General features: G+C 44.9%; 1 protein-coding gene and 1 long non-coding RNA gene across 3 annotated transcripts in view; one reads left to right on the forward strand and one right to left on the reverse strand.

Annotated features, from left to right (window-relative positions):
* Window positions 1-19519, forward strand: part of LOC141161880 (uncharacterized) — a 32980-nt gene that overhangs the window by 8717 nt on the left and 4744 nt on the right. Inside the window, exons 2-3 of the long non-coding RNA XR_012250699.1 lie at window positions 1008-1077; window positions 8282-8591. This is a non-coding gene — a long non-coding RNA (uncharacterized lncRNA). The remainder of the gene's footprint in view (window positions 1-1007; window positions 1078-8281; window positions 8592-19519) is intronic.
* Window positions 8235-19519, reverse strand: part of LOC141161878 (microtubule-associated serine/threonine-protein kinase 4-like) — a 28182-nt gene continuing 16897 nt past the window's right edge. For both annotated transcript variants that reach the window (XM_073647361.1, XM_073647362.1), the window contains exons 8-17: window positions 19143-19281; window positions 18914-19046; window positions 18609-18774; window positions 18353-18454; window positions 17582-17704; window positions 17317-17426; window positions 17139-17227; window positions 10613-11214; window positions 9077-9160; window positions 8235-8560 (exon numbers count right to left, since the gene is read on the reverse strand). In XM_073647361.1, coding sequence (XP_073503462.1) covers window positions 8439-8560; window positions 9077-9160; window positions 10613-11214; window positions 17139-17227; window positions 17317-17426; window positions 17582-17704; window positions 18353-18454; window positions 18609-18774; window positions 18914-19046; window positions 19143-19281 — 1670 coding nt within the window. In that variant the 3' untranslated portion in view covers window positions 8235-8438. The remainder of the gene's footprint in view (window positions 8561-9076; window positions 9161-10612; window positions 11215-17138; window positions 17228-17316; window positions 17427-17581; window positions 17705-18352; window positions 18455-18608; window positions 18775-18913; window positions 19047-19142; window positions 19282-19519) is intronic.

The following is a 19519-nucleotide window of genomic DNA, read 5'->3' on the forward strand; positions in this document are numbered from 1 at the left end:
ACACTATTAGTGACTTGTATACAGACAAAACTATGTTCTTCTCATAAGCATCTATGCCTCTTTTAATGCTTCCATGGTTCTATTTGCCTTGGCAGCAGCGGCCTAGCACTGGTTATTAAAGTTGAGTTTGCTGTCCACCCATACACCCAAGTCTTTTCTAGTGATGGTTTTCCCAGTGTTTAGTACATAATTGTACATTGTAATTTGTCCCAAGCAAGAACATTTATCTACATTAAACTTCAATTGCCATTTTTCAGCCCAAACCTCAAGCTTACATAAATCCCTCTGTAATATTACATTATCCTCCTATGTACTGATAACCTTGCAGAGTTTACGATCATCTGAAAATATTGAAATTTTACTCTGTATACCCCCCAAAAGATCATTAATAAATGTATTAAATAGAAGTCCCAATACTGACTCCTGGGGTACACCACTTTTAAATGTGACCCAGTTAGTGTGTTCCATTAATAACCATCATCTGTTTCTTATCACTGAGCTTTTTTTTGTTTCTTTCGAAATCATCTATACGGTCCCAGACATATGGACCTTTTTAAGTGCTAATGTTTATGGTATTTACCAAAGAAGCAGTCACCCAATGACACTCTTCCTTCAGAGAATCTTCTGGGCCATGGAAACTGGCATGACTTTGGGGTTACTTGTAGTTTTGAATGATTCATTTTACTATTCAATGTACTAAAAATGGGAAAAAAAATCCATTTGTGGTGAAATTGGACCAAATACTGATAGTGGGACGGTAGCCTAAATCTCGGACTCCTTTGAAGCTCAGCATATAGATGAGCTCCAGAGGAGCACCAAGACAGCGGACACAGGGCCCTCACTGTCATAGTGACCCATCAGCCCCCCGAGATCATGTCACAGGGGACAGATGGGAGCTGGTAAATGGAAGCAGTGGCACGGGTTACATTTACATGCTGCTGTCAGAGATTGACAGCAGCATTTAAATGATTAAGTTGTCATAATTAATTGCTGTACTTTTATGTTAGAGGAGCAGGAAAGAAGGAAAAGCCGAGCCGTGGAGTTAGTATCAGAAGAACGTAACAACTCCAACTGCAGGTAGAAAAAAATGTAAATACTTATATATTGTTAATATTGTATATTATAAATTATTTTCATGCATAAATTGCTGAATATTTACTATTATTTGTTGCAGTATATTTGTTATTAGTAATTATTATAGTTGGAAATTTGACTTACTGACACCACAGCCCTAGTTAAAAGGGTTTTACACAAGTGAATATATTTATATATATACTAGATGGTGTCCCAATTCTAACGCATCGGCTATTCTAGAATATGTATGTGGCCGACCGGGCGCAATCAGCAGAGCGTTGTTTAAATTTGGCGACAATCTCGCTGATTGGTCGTGGCTGCCAGCCGCGACCAATCAGCACAGCAGTGTTTAAATGTGGTGCCAAGATCGGTGATTGGTCGCGGCCGCTATTTAAATGTGGTGCCCAAATCGGTGATTGGTTGCGAGCAGCATCCGTGACCAATCAGCACAGCAGTGTTTAAATGTGGCGCCAAGATCGGTGATTGGTCGCGGCCGCTATTTAAATGTGGTGCCCAAATCGGTGATTGGTTGCGAGCAGCGGCCGCGACCAATCAGCACAGCGGTGTTTAACTTTTGCGCCAAGATCACTGATTGGTCGCGGCCGGAGACCGCGACCAATCAGCAAATCATATTGGTGAGGACCGGGGAGCGGAATCGTATTGGTGAGGACCGGGGAGCGCCTCTGCCTGTGCGGCTACTTCCGCTGCAAGAAGCCGGGAGATGAGCGGCTTCTCGCAGCAGAAGTATCCCAACCCGCAGCGCCGCTCCCCGGTCCTCCCTTGACACCCTAGCCACATGGACGTCAGCGGCGTCGCCGGTCTGGGTCCTTCTGCTGCTAGCGGCCGGGAGATGAGTGCCTCGCGACGGTCATCTCCCGGCTGCATCGCCGTTGAGCTCCGTCCCGCAGATGAGCCGCTAACGGCGGCCATCTTTTTTCTGAAATCCCGCGTCGCTGATTGGCCGCTGCCGGACCAATCAGCGACGCGGGATTTCCTGGACTGACTGACAGACGGATAAGATTATATATATAGATATACACGGTGTGCAGAATTATTAGGCAAATTGTATTTTAGAGGATTATTTTTATTATCATTGGGGAACATGGCAGACCTTCTACCAAGCGTTTTTTAAGCATTTCTGCAGCGGAATTGCCGTTGCGGAAATGCTTAAAAAACGCACAGTGGGCACACAGCCTAACAGTGTTATTGATAGGGAATAGAATAGATTTTACATTTTTTTGGCAGCACCAGCAGCACGCAGTATAAGGCAATAATACCTGGCTGGATCGATGTAATACGCTATCCACACAAATTCAGATAAGACAGTTAATATTCTAGAATATAGAATCTGCTTGAATTGTCCTTCCCATTATTTAGTCTTAAAAAATAGCGTAAAACAAAAAAAATAAATAAAAAATAAAAACACAGTAGGATATTTGTTTAGTATAAAAACTGGACTCACCAATGTAATCACATTGTTCAGCTCCTGAACCTCCTCCTTCTCCTGTTCGGCCCCCATCTCTGAAATGACCACATCAGTCACAAGCTGGAAGCACTGCCTTGGCCAAGTGGCAACAGGCTATGCTGAAGATAATATGCTTAATGCTTAGATGAAAAACTGCCCACCACTGCAGAGTTGTTGAAAGCTGTAACACAGCAGCCTGATCTCCTGCTCTCATTGCTGAACATACAGCCAGGCATGGTCGTGTGTGACAACATGCAGAACTTGGGGTTAGGCGTCGGGCGTTTCTGAAATTGGTTCAGAATCATCAGTGGATTCTGTGGTCTTCCATTCTGGTCCAGCTGGGGCAGATGCTGCTCAGCATCACCATCGGTCCCAATGCCTAGCTGGTGCACGAGATGTACAAGTTTTCTCTTGGGTCTTTGTTCCTAGTAGTGTTAAGCATAGGTTGTAGAGGGGAACAGGGCTACTACAGCCTAAGTCCACGATGCACTGCACTGAACATGCCCGTGACATAGTGGACCGTGATTGGTGGTTTGGTGTCAGCTGATCCGGTGACCTGGCACCGCCTGATTGGCCGTGGGTGACGTCATCAGTAGTGGGACCAATAATGCGACGGTGGGCAGGGCTTAGTCTTTAAATAGCCTGCCCACAAACATGGCGGTGCGCTCTGATCATTGAGCTAAGGTTGTGTTACTGTGTGGACGCTTTTCTGTTTGGGCTCCATGTGCTCTCTTGCTGCTCTAGCTTCGGACAGGCAGGTTTAGTTCGGGATAGGCAGTCTTAGCTGGAGGGAGGCAGGTAGTTCAGTTTGACAGTCTGGCTCCGACAAGGGGGTCGCTATACACTCCGAGCAGACTGCGGACTCCGTATTCCTGGTACCGCCTGTTAGCCACATGAAGAGTAACTCCGCAGTCCGGTCGCACACCGGCTGGGAGCACGTATACGCCGGCGTGAGTCACACACATATCCTAGCGCCTGCTGCGTAGCCTCTGTGCAGTTAACAGGGCTACGGCTACATTATTTGTCGCACATCTCTCGTGCAGTTAACGGAGATAGTGCGAATCCCTTTTCCCGTCCCGGTGTGCAGTAACACTGGAGGGATTTATATATTAGTTGGTTGTTTTACCTTCTTACCCGGAAGGTGTTCGGTCGCAGTCTTCCAGGTTGCATCGCGGACCCCGGGTTCGGTTGCTTTCCATTATTAATTAAGTTGTTTGCAACCATTCCCTTAACAGTATCAGAGCGCCAGGGTCTAGCCGAACATGGGTGACAACCAGCAACTGCAGCGCTATATACAGCAACTTGAGGCCAGACTTAGGACTCTGGAACAAACTGTCCCGGTCGCTGATATCGCTGCAGTAGCTACCCAGGCAGCTTCACAGGCGGATAATCTAGTTAACACGGCTGCGGTGAATGCTGAGGCAGCTGCTATTGCTCCATTACCCCGTTTTGCTCTCCCGGAAAAATTTTCTGGCGACAGCAGATCCTGCAGAGGTTTTATTAATCTGTGCTCCATTCAGTTAGAGATGATGGAGGCACGGTTCCCCTCCGAAAGGTCCAAAGTGGGTTTTGTCATCTCCTTACTCTCCCACAGGGCTTTGGAGTGGGCTACCCCTCTGTGGGAGCGAAATGACCAGGTAGTGGCTAATGCGGGTCTCTTTCTTAGAGCCCTAAAGAGTGGTTTCATAGGTCCTCAGGTCACGCATGATACCGCTCTTAAGCTTCTTGCGTTGGTCCAGGGTTCAGCCACCGCCAGCCACTATGCCATCCAGTTCAGAACCTTAGCGGCTGAGCTGGATTGGTCTGAGCGGTCGCTAATCCCAGTGTTCTGGAAGGGTCTGGCTGGGCATATTAATATGCTCTAGCTACCAGAGAGATACCAACCTCTCTGGATGAGTTAAATGGTCAACAACAATGTTCTCAATCAACCCAAAAGACTCATAAATATCCAAGCGTAATATTTTTGGAAGCTGGAGTGGGTTTTTTTAGATTTGGCTATCTTAGGAGGATATCTGTTTGTGCAGGTAACTATTACTGTGCAGAATTATTAGACAACTTAATAAAAACCAAATATAATCCCATCTCACTTGTTTATTTTCACCAGGTAAACCAATATCAGTGCACAAAATATAGAAATAAACATTTCTGACATGCAAAAACAAAAACCCAAAAAATTAGTGATCACTATAGCCACCTTTCTTTATGATGACACTCAGCAGCCTTCCATCCATAGATTCTGTCAGTTGCTTGATCTGTTTTCGATCAACATTGCGTGCAGCAGCCACCACAGCCTCCCAGACACTGCTCCGAGAGGTGTACTGTTTTCCCTCCCTGTAGATCTCACATTTTATGATGGACCACAGGTTCTCTATGCGATTCTGATCAGGTGAACAAGGGGGCCATGTCATTATTTTTTCTTCTTTTAGACCTTTACTGGCCAGCCACGCTGTGGAGTAGTTGGATGCATGTGATGGAGAATTGTCCTGCTGAAAATCATGTTTTTCTTGAACGATACCAACTTCTTCCTGTACCACTTCTTGAAGAAGTTGTCTTCCAGAAACTGGCAGTAGGTCTGGGAGTTGAGCTTCACTTCATCCTCAACCCGAAAAGGTCCCACAAGTTCATCTTTGATGATACCAGCCGATACCAATACCCCACCTCCACCTTGCTGGCGTCTGAGTCGGAGTGGAGCTCTCTGCCCTTTACTGATCCAGCCTCTGGCCCATCCATCTGGCCCATCAAGAGTCACTCTCATTTCATCAGTCCATAAAACCTTTGAAAAATCAGTCTTAAGATATTTCTTGGCCCATTCTTGACGTTTTATCTTATGTTTCTTGTTCATAGGAGGTCGTTTTTCAGCCTTCCTTACCTTGGCCATGTCCCTGAGTATCGCACACCTTGTGCTTTTTGATACTCCAGTAATGTTGCAGCCCTGAAATATGGCAAAACTGGTGGTGAATGGCATCTTGGCAGCTTCACTCTTGATTTTCCTCAATTCATGGGCAGTTATTTTGCGCCTTTTTTGGCCAACACGCTTCTTGCGACCCTGTTGGCTATTTGCCATGAAACGCTTGATTGTTCGGTGATCACGCTTCAAAAGTTTGGAAATTTCAAGACTGCTGCATCCCTCTGCAAGACATCTCACAATTTTGGACTTTTCAGAGCCCGTCAAATCTCTCTTCTGACCCATTTTGCCAAAGGAAAGGAAGTTGCCTAATAATTAAGCACACCTTATATAGGGTGTTGATGTCATTAGTCAACACCCCTCCTCATTACAGAGATGCACATCACCAGATTTACTTAATTGGTAGTTGGCTCTCAAGACTATGCAGCTTGGAGTAGGACAACATGTATAAAACGTATCATGTGATCAAAATACACATTTGCCTAATAATTCTGCACACAGTGTATATATATATATAGTACAGACCAAAAGATTGGACACACCTTCTCATTTAAAGATTTTTCTGTATTTTCATGCCTATGAAAATTGTATATTCACACTGAAGGCGTCAAAACTATGAATTAACACATGTGGAATTATATACTTAACAATGAAGTGTGAAACAACTGAAAATATGTCTTATATTCTAGGTTCTTCAAAGTAGCCACCTTTTGCTTTGATGACTGCTTTGCACACTCTTGATGAGCTTCAAGAGGTAGTCACCGGAAATGGCCTTCCAACAATCTTGAAGGAGTTCCCAGAGATGCTTAGCACTTGTTGGCCCTTTTGCCTTCACTCTGTGGTCCAGCTCACCCCAAACCATCTCGATTGGGTTCAGGTCTGGTGACTGTGGAGGCCAGGTGATCTGGCGCAGCACCCCATCACTCTGCCTCTTGGTCAAATAGGCCTTACACAGCCTGGAGGTGTGTTTGGGGTCATTGTCCTGTTGAAAAATAAATGATGGTCCAACTAAACGCAAACCGGATGGAACAGCATGCCGCTGCAAGATGCTGTGGTAGCCATGCTGGTTCAGTATGCCTTCAATTTTGAATAAATCCCCAACAGTGTCACCAGTAAAGCACCCCCACACCATCACACCTCCTCCTCCATGCTTCACGGTGGGAACCAGGCATGTAGAGTCCATCTGTTCACCTTTTCTGCGTTGCACAAAGAGACGGTGGTTGGAACGAAAGATCACAAATTTGGACTCATCAGACCAAAGCACAGATTTCCACTGGTCTAATGCCCATTCCTTGTGTTCTTTAGCCCAAACAAGTCTCTTCTGCTTGTTGCCTGTCCTTAGCAGTGGTTTCCTAGCAGCTATTTTACCATGAAGGCCTGCTGCACAAAGTCTCCTCTTAACAGTTGTTGTAGAGATGTGTCTGCTGCTAGAACTCTGTGTGGCATTGACCTGGTCTCTAATCTGAGCTGCTGTTAATCTGCGATTTCTGAGGCTGGTGACTCGGATAAACTTATCCTCAGAAGCAGAGGTGACTCTTGGTCTTCCTTTCTGGGGCGGTCCTCATGTGAGCCAGTTTCTTTGTAGCGCTTGATGGTTTTTGCAACTGCACTTGGGGACACATTTAAAGTTTACCCAATTTTTCGCACTGACTTAAACATCGCTCTGCTGATTGGTCGCGGCCACTGCACGCGACAAATCACCGATTTGGGCGCCACATTTAAATAGCGGCCTCGACCAATCACCGATCTTACCGCCACATTTAAACACTGCTGTGCTAATTGGTCGCGGACGCCAGCCGCGACCAATCAGCGAGTTTGGCGCCAATGTTAAACAACGCTCTGCTGATTGGTCGCGGACGCCAGACGCGTCCAGTCAGCGAGATTGGCGCCAAATTTAAACACCTCTTTGCTGATTGGTCGCGGTTGCGACTAATCAACGATTTTGGTGCCTAATTTAAACACGCTCTCCAGTCCTCACTAACACGGTCGCCGCCTCACTAACATTGGTCGCCGCCTGCGACCAATCAGCGATTTTGGCGCAAAATTCAAACAACGCTCTGCTGATTGGTCGCGGCCGCCAGCCGCGGCCAATCAGCGAGATTGGCGCCAAATTTAAACACCGCTCTGCGGATTGGTCGCGGCCGCCATCCGCGACCAATCAGCGAGATTGGTGCCAATTTTAAACAACGCTCTGCTGATTGGTCGAGGGCGGCGACCGCGACCAATCAGCAGAGCGGGGTTTAAATGAGGCCCCAAAATCGCTGATTAGTCATCGCTGACGGCCGCGACCAATCAGCAGAGCGTTGTATAAATTTTGCGCCAAAATGTAACACCGCTCTGCTGATTGGTCGCGGCCGGCGACCTATCAGCGATTTTGGCGCCAAATTTAAACCCCGCTCTGCATTGCTCTGCTGATAGGTCACCGGCCGCAACCAATCAGCTGTATTGGCGCCAAATTTAAACACCGCTCTGCTGATTGGTCGCGACTAATCAGCGATTTTGTTGCCAAATTTAAACACGCTTTCCAGCTCTCACTAACACGGTTCGCTGATTGGTCGCGGCCGCCGCCCGCGACCAATCACCGATATTGCCGCCAAATTTAAACACCGCTTTGCTGATTGGTAGCGGTTGCCGAACTCGGCCAATCAGCGATTTGGGCGCCAAATTTAAACACCGCTCTGCTAATTGGCCCGGTCGGCTGCATACATATTCTAGAATACCCGATGCGTTAGAATTGGGCCACCATCTAGTATGCCATACATGTCAGTAGTATTACATTAAATGCAAAGGGACATTAATCAATTTGAAATTATTCTTTTTATTTTTTTTTTATTAAGAATTACATGGAAGGATGAAGAGATGTTCTTGGAGGGCCTTCTTCTGCAGATGTTACTTGCTGGTCAGAAGGCCACAGGTAGATGGTACAAGTCCCTCCACACAGGTGCATCTTTAATGGTGGACATGCTGGACTAGGCACTAGACATGAAGGGTTTTTCACATTGAGATGTTTGTGTTGCTCAGATGACAGGGAGCAAATATGCAGCTTTGTCTGATGGAGCGAGCAACCCTGGATAATCCACGCCGGCAAGATGATATCAGCCGGCGGAAGGTGGAACCTGTGAGAGGAGACAAAGAGACATAACTAATGTAAGTAATGGGACTACATATTAGAGCAGGGATGTCACACTCAAACACACAGAGGGCCAAAATGAAAAACTTGGACCCCACATAATCCTACATACAGTATAATGGCTCCACATAGTCCTCCGTACAGTATAATGGGCCCTACATAGTCCTCCATACAGAATAATGGCCCCACATAGTCCTCCGTACAGTATAATGGGCCCCAAATTGTCCTCCATACAGAATAATGGCCCCAAATAGTGGTGGTGGTTCTGTTGTCGCGGGTGAAATATAACCACCCTGCGGGCCAGGTTTGGTCCACGGGCCAGAGTTTGACATGTATGTATTAGAGGATACTACTGTAGTGTCACTGTGACAGGATGATAGAGGAGTCGTATCCATACAGAGGTACGGGGTCATTGTCACTAATCCTACAGATGATATCTGCTCCACATGACTCCTTCTCACTGACTGACATCATGTAACATGGAGCTTATTCTTACACTTACCTCTTCTACTTCTTCTCTCTTCTACCTTCTCTGTTTTTTGTCGATCTTTCGATGCAGATTTTCTTTTCCCCTGAACTGGTGATTCTGATAAAAAAAACAAGAAAAAGATGTATATTATAAACTCCTAAAAGATTAGCTTTGTATCTTTATATAGAATTCTGTTATTCTTGTACCCTGTAGTCCTGGTAATTGATTATTGCACCATAATAGAGAGAATATGTCATATATACATAAAACCAGCTGAGGGTCTGAGAATTAGATTGCCTTGTGAACTGATTAATATGAAACCTGTAGGTTTTCCGATATGTGGTGTCTAGCCAGGGAACTATGTCCCCTTATTAACATGATAACACTGCGGCATCCTGCAAGTAATATCTTAAAATAAGTTAGCTAAAACCTCAGTGCTTTCTTAAGGTGATAAGGATCAGTATAGGCCTATATGGAGCCATGGCTGCAGTGTTCAGAATCAGTTTGGCAGAAGACTGAATGGCTTCTTATGCATTAAAAATTATAACCTATAAGGCTATGTGCCCACGTAGCAGATTTGATGCAGAGCGTTTTTGCCTCTCTCTGCCAGAAAAAAACGTATGCAGATTTACATGCAGATTTACATGCGTTTTTTCTGCCAGAGAGAAGCGTTTTTTCAGCATTTTTACATGCGTTTTCGCATGCGTTTTTTCAAGCAGTTTTCCAAGCGATTTTGAGCATCACTTGGAAAGTGCTTGACAAGTTGGTCACACTATATAAATCCATGCAACCGGCATGGATTTATATAGTGTAACCGAGTAATAGTTAAAAAAAAGAATAACAATGGTAAAAAATAAGAAAAAAGATTATACTCACCTTCCAGTGTCTTCCCGGTGTCATCTCTGCTGCGTCCGGTCTCTTGCAATGCTCGCGGTGGTGTGAAGGACCTGCGGTGACGTCATTGAGTCATGTGATGGGTCACATGACTCAGTGACGTCATGGCAGGTCCTTCATAACAGCGCGGGCATTGCAAGAGACTGGACGGCGTGGACAAAACACTGGGAGGACATCGGAAGGTGAGTATAAGCTTTATTTTTTATTGTAAATTCTTTTCTTTACAGATTCTATGGTACCCAGGTCTGGATGACAGTCTCCTCTCCTCCAGACTTGGGTACCATCCGCACATTAGAAAGTGCCAATTACGCAAGTACAGATGCAGTCTTGCTGAATTGGCGCGTTCTAATGCAAGTCAATGGCGGCAATTACACTGCGTGTCCGCAAAATTAATGGACATGCTGAGTATTTTTGAGCGCAGCATAAACGCTGCGGAAAAATACGCAGCATGGGCATTGAAAGTGCGGAATTGCATTGGAGACCATGGGGGAAGGTTTACCAAGCGTTTCCCAAGCGTTTACACTGTGGAAATTCCGCAGCTTAAACGCTTGAAAAACGCATCGTGGGCACACAGCCTAAGAGTGAGGATTTTTATAAAATGAAATGTTGGGCTGTTTTTCACATTACGCTTTTTGACACAGGCTGCAATAGAATGACCTATAGAGCTATACATACCTGACAATATGGATGACTGTCTGCCTTCAGCAGAGAAACACTGCTTGTCATCATCAGCTTTAGAGGGGGGAGAATCTTTCTGCGTCTGGTTGTCATCATCAGACTTAGAGGGGGGAGAATCTTTCAGTGTCTGGTTGTCATCAGACTTAGAGGGGGGAGAATCTTTCTGTGTCTGGTTGTCATCATCAGACTTAGAGGGGGAAGAATCTTTCAGTGTCTGGTTGTCATCAGACTTAGAGGGGGGAGAATCTTTCTGTGTCTGGTTGTCATCAGACTTAGAGGGGGGAGAATCTTTCTGTGTCTGGTTGTCATCAGATTTAGAGGGGGGAGAATCTTTCTGCGTCTGGTTGTCATCATCAGATTTAGAGAGGGGAGAATCTTTCTGCGTCTGGTTGTCATCATCAGACTTAGAGGGGGGAGAATCTTTCTGCGTCTGGTTGTCATCAGATTTAGAGGGGGGAGAATCTTTCTGCGTCTGGTTGTCATCAGACTTAGAGGGGGGAGAATCTTTCTGCGTCTGGTTGTCATCAGATTTAGAGAGGGGAGAATCTTTCTGCCTCTGCTTATCATCATCAGACTTAGAGGGGGAAGAATCTTTCTGTCTGTTTGGTAGAAGAAAAACATATAAATTACAAGTGAAAACAATAGATACGGATACAACACCTGTCTGCAAAGCCCATTAGGACTAGTGTTGAGCCACCCCCGTAGTGTTCGGGTTCGGTTCGGTTCGTCGAACACCGGGATGTTCGAGGAACTGTTCGTCGAACTGTTCGTCGAACACCTTAGAACACCGTCGAACACCGTTAAAACCAATGGCAGGCAAACAAAAACACATAGAAACACATAGAAAACACCTGCAAAGGTGTCCAAAAGCTGACAAACTGCTCAGAAGACACTCTCTTTAAAAAAGCCGGCCGGCAAATTCAGCAGCGGCATACACCGGTACCCGACAATTTAGACAAGAAGGAATAGAGCATCACACATAGATTAGATAGATAGAAACATGTCAGTCACACATATAAGAAGCACAGTGACAGTGTTGGTTACTGCACTTGTCATTTAGTGTAAAGGATTTATTAAAAAAAATATTAGTGTTTTCATGCACCGTCTCTTTAAAAAAGCCGGCCGGCAATTCAGCATCTGTACCCGACAATTTAGAACAGAAAGAATAGAGCTTCACACATAGATTAGATAGATAGAAACATGTCAGTCACATATATAATAAGTACAGTGATAGTGTTGCTTACTGTACTTGTCATTTAGTGTAAAGGATTTATTTAAAAAAATAATAGTGTTTTCATGCACTGTCTCTTTAAAAAAGCCGGCCGGCAATTCAGCAGCGGTACCCGACAATTTAGAACAGAAAGATAGAGCATCACACATAGATTAGATAGATAGAAACATGTCAGTCACATATATATGAAGTACAGTGATAGTGTTGGTTACTGTACTTGTCATTTAGTATTAAAATAAAGGATTTATTATTAAAAAAATTGGCGTGGGGTTCCCCTTAATTTTAGGCTCTAGTGGAGGTTAAGCAGACGGCTGGGGCAGATGTTTGAAGCCTGGGAAGGGGGTAATACCCACGGAGCTTCCCAGGCTACTAATATCAGCCCCCAGCTGAATACATAGCCTTTACTAGCTATTAAAATGGGGGACCCCCCAAAAGAAATGACGTGGGGTCCCCCCTAATTTAATAGCTAGCAAAGGCTAGGCAGACAGCTGGGGGCTGATATTAATAGCCCAGGAAGAGAGCCATGTATATTGGCCCCCTCCCAGGCTAGAAACACCAGCCGTCAGCCGCCCCAGAAATGGCGCATTCATAGGATGCGCCAATTCTGGCACTTAGCCTCGCTCTTCCACGCTGCCCTGGTGCGGTGGCAGGGGGTAATAGGGTTGGGGTTGATGTCAGCTTATAATGCCAGCTGACATCAAGCCCAGGTTAGTAATGGAGAGGCGTCTATAAGACACCCCCATTACTAACCCCATAGTCAAAGTTAAAAAAAACACAAACACCCAGAATAAAGTCCTTTAATTGAAATAAAGACACAATCCTTTATTGTTCTAAATTAAACCATACTTACCATCACGCCCATTCCAGCTGAAGCCAACGATCTCCTGCAATAAAAGAAAAATAATAAAGCAACCTCATCCTTACCTTTCCATGGTTCCCACGACAGCTTCAGCTCTGCTACATTCACATGACAGGCTGGACCGCAGCAGAACGCCGCCATCCAGCCTGTCATCCCGCAGACACTGAGAAGCGCAGGCATGCTTGCGCTGCTCAGCGTCTCACTGTGACGACATCCAGATGAGCCGAGTTCATGTCCAATGAACTCGGCTCACCTCATGCACGTCACTGACAGCATGGGAAAATTCTCACGCTGAAGCGCTGATTGCAGGAGAATTTTCCCACGCTGTCAGTGACGTGCAGGAGGTGAGCTGAGTTCATTGGACATGAGCTCACCTCATGCACATCACTGACAGCGTGGGAGAATTCTCCTGCACTCAGCACTTCAGCGTGAGAATTTTCCCACGCTGTCAGTGACGTGCATGAGGTGAGCCGAGTTCATTGGACATGACCTCGGCTCATCTGGATGCCGTCACAGCGAGACAGTGAGGAGCGCAAGCATGCCTGCGCTTCTCAGTGTCTGCGGGATGACAGACTGGATGGCAGCGTTCTGCTGCGGTCCAGCCAGTCATCTCGATGTAGCAGAGCTGAAGCTGTCGTGGGAACCATGGAAAGGTAAGGATGAGGTTGGTTTATTATTTTTCTTTTATTGCAGGAGATCGTTGGCTTCAGCTGGAATGGGTGTGATGGTAAGTATGGTTTAATTTAGAACAATAAAGAATTGTGTCTTTATTTCAATTAAAGGACTTTATTCTGGGTGTTTGTGTTTTTTTTAAATACTTTACTAGAAATTCATGGCGGTCATGTCTAATACTGGCGTGACCCCATGAATTTTGGGCTTGGGGCCAGCTGATAATACCAAGCTGGCCCTAACCCCTTTATTACCCAGTGAGCCACCGCACCAGGGCCCTGGATGAGTTGGGTACAGCGCCAGAAGATGGCGCTTCTATGAACGCGCCATTTTCCGGGGTGGCTGCGGACTGCAATTTGTAGCGGGGGGGGGGCCCAGAAAGCTTGGGCCTCCCTGCGCTGCAGATTCCAGCCCCCAGCTGCCTAGTTGTACCTGGCTGGACACAAAAATAGGGCGAAGCCCCACGTACTTTTTTTTTAATTATTTCATGAAATTCATGAAATAATTAAGAAAAAAAGGGCTTCCCTATATTGTTGTGTCCGGCCAGGTACAAATAGGCAGCTGGTGGATGGGGGCAGCCCGTTCCTGCCTGCTGTACCTGGCTGGACACAAATATAGTGCGAAGCCCCACTTCAATTTTTTTAAATAATTTCAGGAAATTCATGAAATAATTTAAAAAAAATTGACGTGGGGCTTCGCACTATATTTGTGTCCAGCCAGGTACAGCAGGCAGGAACGGGCTGCCCCCAACCACCAGCTGCCTATTTGTACCTGGCCGGACACAACAATATAGGGAAGCCCTTTTTTTCTTAATTATTTCATGAAATAATTTAAAGAAAATTGACGTGGGGCTTCGCCCTGTTTTTGTGTCCAGCCAGGTACAACTAGGCAGCTGGGGGCTGGAATCCGCAGCGCAGGGAGGCCCAAGCTTTCTGGGTCACCCCCGCTGCAAATTGCAGTCCGCAGCCACCCCGGAAAATGGCGCGTTCATAGAAGCGCCATCTTCTGGCGCTGTGCCCAACTCATCCAGGGCCCTGATGCGGTGGCTCACTGGGTAATAAAGGGGTTAGGGCCAGCTTGGCATTATCAGCTGGCCCTAAGCCCGAAATTCATGGGGTGACGCCAATATTAGACATGACCACCATGAATTTCTAGTAAAGTATTTAAAAAAAACACAACACCCAGAAAAAAGTCCTTTAATTGAAATAAACACACAATTCTTTATTGTTCTAAATTAAACCATACTTACCATCACGCCCATTCCAGCTGAAGCCAACGATCTCCTGAAATAAAAGAAAAATAATAAAGCAACATCATCCTTACCTTTCCATGGTTCCCATGACAGCTTCAGCTCTGCTACATCGAGATGACAGGCTGGACCGCAGCAGAACGCTGCCATCCAGCCTGTCATCCCGCAGACACTGAGAAGCGCAGGCTTGCTTGCGCTCCACAGTGTCTCTCTGTGAGGGCATCCAGATGAGCCGAGTTAATGTCCAATGAACTCGGCTCACCTCATGCACGTCACTGACAGCGTGGGAAAATTCTCCTGCACTCAGCGCTTCAGCGTGGGAGAATTCTCACACTGAAGCGCTGAGTGCAGGAGAATTCTCCCACGCTGTCAGTGACGTGCAGGAGGTGAGCTGAGTTCATTGGACATGAGCTCACCTTATGCACGTCACTGACAGCGTGGGAGAATTCTCCTGCACTCACCGCTTCAGCGTGAGAATTTTCCCACGCTGTCAGTGACGTGCATGAGGTGAGCCGAGTTCATTGGACATGAACTCGGCTCATCTGGATGTCGTCACAGAGAGACGCTGAGCAGCGCAAGCAAGCCTGCGCTTCTCAGTGTCTGCGGGATGACAGGCTGGATGGCAGCGTTCTGCTGCGGTCCAGCCTGTCATCTCGATGTAGCAGAGCTGAAGCTGTCGTGGGAACCATGGAAAGGTAAGGATGAGGTTGCTTTATTATTTTTCTTTTATTGCAGGAGATCGTTGGCTTCAGCTGGAATGGGCGTGACGGTAAGTATGGTTTAATTTAGAACAATAAAGGATTGTGTCTTTATTTCAATTAAAGGACTTTATTCTGGGTGTTTGTGTTTTTTTTAACTTTGACTATGGGGTTAGTAATGGGGGTGTCTTATAGACGCCTCTCCATTACTAACCTGGGCTTGATGTCAGCTGGCATTATAAGCTGACATCAACCCCAACCCTATTACCCCCTGCCACCGCACCAGGGCAGCGTGGAAGAGCGAGGCTAAGTGCCAGAATTGGCGCATCCTATGAATGCGCCATTTCTGGGGCGGCTGACGGCTGGTGTTTCTAGCCTGGGAGGGGCCAATATTCATGGCTCCCTTCCTGGGCTATTAATATCAGCCCCCAGCTGTCTGCCTAGCCTTTGCTAGCTATTAAATTAAGGGGGACCCCACGTCATTTTTTTTGGGGGGTCCCCCATTTTAATAGCTAGTAAAGGCTATGTATTCAGCTGGGGGCTGATATTAGTAGCCTGGGAAGCTCCGTGGGTATTACCCCCTTCCCAGGCTTCAAACATCTGCCCCAGCCGTCTGCTTAACCTCCGCTAGAGCCTAAAATTAAGGGGAACCCCACGCCAATTTTTTTAATAATAAATCCTTTATTTTAATACTAAATGACAAGTACAGTAACCAACACTATCACTGTACTTCATATATATGTGACTGACATGTTTCTATCTATCTAATCTATGTGTGAAGCTCTATTCTGTCTGTTATAAATTGTCGGGTACAGGTGCTGAATTGCCGGCCGGCTTTTTTAAAGAGACGGTGCATGAAAACACTATTATTTTTTTTGATAAATCCTTTACGCTAAATGACAAGTACAGTAAGCAACACTGTCACTGTACTTCGTATATATGTGACTGACATGTTTCTATCTATCTAATCTATGTGTGAAGCTCTATTCTGTCTGTTATAAATTGTCGGGTACCACTGCTGAATTGCCGGCCGGCTTTTTTAAAGAGACGGTGCATGAAAACACTATTATTTTTTTTGATAAATCCTTTACGCTAAATGACAAGTACAGTAAGCAGCACTTTCACTGTACTTCGTATATATGTGGCTGACATGTTTATATCTATCTAATCTATGTGTGAAGCTCTATTCTTTCTGTTCTAAATTGTCGGGTACCGGTGTATGCCGCTGCTGAATTGCCGGCTTTTCATGTTTCACTGTTGGCACTGTTCCCATCGATTTGGGCAATCACTGTAATGCCACAACCACCATGGCTGTGGCATTACAGTGAGTGGCAGACAATCCCTGCATGATTGGTGCTCTAAATAGCGCCAGACATGCAGGACACGCTTTTGGTGCACGAACAGTTATCGAACATAACCTCGAACAGCCGAATTTTTTGCAAATCGTTCGGGTTCGTCGAACAACTCGAACACCGCCCAAAACAGCTCGAATTTGAGATTGGCGAACAGTTCTAGTCGAACACCGCTCATCTCTAATTAGGACATCTGAATAACATGAAGGGGATGCTGTGCTCAAGACCCTCTTCTACCAGCAAGACTGGAGAATCACTAGTAATATTTATTTTCCTGTAATGAACTGGAAATTAAAGCTGGTCATAGTTATCAACTTTCATCACCAGCGTTATCACAAGTCAGAAACATGGTGATCAGCAATCATGTGGTCATCCATACTGGATTTAGTATCGACTTACACTCGTCTTGAATTTGGTGTTGTGAACACATATCAGAATTGGACCCCATAAAAATAATTTACTCACATGTCTGACTGCTTTGCACTTTCTGGTGAATACCCTGGAGGTGACTTGGGTTCTTCATTGTTCATCATCTTGGTATGGATGGAACAGAGCTAATACAAAGAGGAAAAAAAAACATTTTAATATTTTAAAATTTTATTTTAATTATATGTTGTATCGATCTTATTGGTCACATACTTACTTTAGAAAGCCTATGCGAAGATGATAGAAAGTTTTGGCTTTCCGGCCAGTCATTATCTTCACTTGTGTCCCCCTCATCTGAATCAATATGTTGATGTCTGCTACATCGAGCTGAAAAGTAGAAGAGTTAATCGAGATTATTAGCATAATACTTTGTCCTGAACAGTCACCATTTTATCATGAATCAAGGTGGGGACTGATTCTCACTTAAAATGAAATACAAGACACACAGCAGCTTTCTGCAGATGACGTCTCATTCTACTTACTGTCAAAGTAGATGGTATCCTCTTCTGACTCAAGATCAGGAATGAACAGCGACTTCTGACTTAGAAGGTTGTCAAAATCTAAGTTACGCAGGAATGGATGAAATTTGATCTCATTTGCTCCTCCTTGAAAAGGAAAACAATGAATAGTGATATAGTTATTGTCAAAGAGACAAGTTTGTTAGGCCTCCTACACATATCCGTGTTTGCACTACATGTGGCGTCCATTTTTTTTTTCTCGTATGCCACACGTACCCATTATGATCTATGCTGCTGTTTTTTTGTGGCAGCACAGATGACAAGGGCCAATACAAGTCTATGGGACCCTGAAAAACACGTACATCACACAGATGGCATCCGTGTGCCTTCCTTATGCTGTATCTGTTTAACATTACAAAGTATAACAGATACTTTATCATTTCTTTGCCGTACCAGAAAAACACTGATGGCACACTGATGGCACACTGATTCAAAACACTGATGGCACACTGATGGCATACTGATGGCACACTGATTCAAAACACTGATGACACTAGTACTGTTTTTTTCCGGTACTGGTTTCAGTACTGATTTTATACGGACGTGTGAAGGGGGCGTTAATCTGAACGGTTGACGTAACAGAGCCGAAGTGAAGGAGATGTACTGAAAGTCTTAGCATGAAGAATGGGGAATGGCCAAGCTGGTAGAGCACAAAACCTCAGTGCTGATCCTCATTATTCATTTTCTGTTCACAAAGGTGTAATAAGTCATTAATAATAGTATTATATACATTACCTGTCCCAAGTCTTTGTGCTGGATCTTTTCTGAGCAGCTCAATGATGATATCCCGAGCTATGGCTGGAAAAGCCGAATTAGTAAGTTTCCAATATATGTCATCTGTTATGTAAAAAGCAAATATTACAGAAAATGAAACATCTTAATTTATTTTATCAAAACAAAAATCTTTTGCATTAACACAAGTAACTAAATCACACAACTAATCTATTCAAATAACAATGACATTACACAGCAATCAGATTATTTGACTTACCCCTGACAATATGGCTGTAAATCTCATATTTGGAAGGCCCATAAAATGGTACACGTCCTAAAAGAAATTTATATAGGATGATCCCAATTGACCACCAGTCAGCTGGCCTTCCATAGCCTTCCTTTAAGATAACTTCTGGGGCTATGTAATGAGGGGAGCCAGCAATCTGGAAAAAAACAGAGGAATGAGATAATGATCAGAGAACATAATTGTGACAAATAACATCAGTGGAAACGTTTTCTAGATGAGAAAGTATAAGAGAAGGAGAAATGGAGGAGAAGAGTAAAGAACAAGTTCCTGCCGACCTCCTTATCATGGAACTCTCTGGTGATGTCCTCAATTGGAGCCTTGTAGATCTCTGATGTTGGTCTCATGAGGCAGAGTTTGGAAAGCCCAAAATCTGTAACTTGAATATGACCAGTTGACGTTATCAGGAGGCTGTGAAAAAAAGAGGATGTCAGCCCCAAGTTGCAAATAGATTGTGCAATAAACGATATATTTTTTCCCCTTTCTTATACTACAAGTGTCACTTACTTTTCAGGCTTCAGGTCTCTGTGCATTACACCATAGCTGTGCAGATATTCCACAGCGAGAACCGTTTCTGCAATGTACAGACGAGCCAAGGGGACAGGTAAACTCCCATAGATCTTCATAAAACTGCCACAGTCTCCTCCTACAGCAGAAAGCAAATGTGACAGGAGAGGGTTTGTTACAATGTAAATTACACATGAGGAGTGTGAATGGAGACATTGGGGCAGGATGTCATACACAGAGATATACTGTATAATAATGCAAAAACCCTCCATTGGAGCATACCCGAATAGTAACCAGGACTGCACTAAATGTCTATGAAGCAAAACCACAAAGGTGCAAGAGCTGCACAAATAAGTGCAATGAAGCAGCATCCCATA

Source organism: Phyllobates terribilis, unplaced genomic scaffold (genome assembly GCF_046119375.1).
Source record: "Phyllobates terribilis strain yellow unplaced genomic scaffold, ASM4611937v1 Scaffold_9__5_contigs__length_417890890, whole genome shotgun sequence".
NCBI classification, from domain to species: Eukaryota; Metazoa; Chordata; class Amphibia; order Anura; family Dendrobatidae; genus Phyllobates; species Phyllobates terribilis.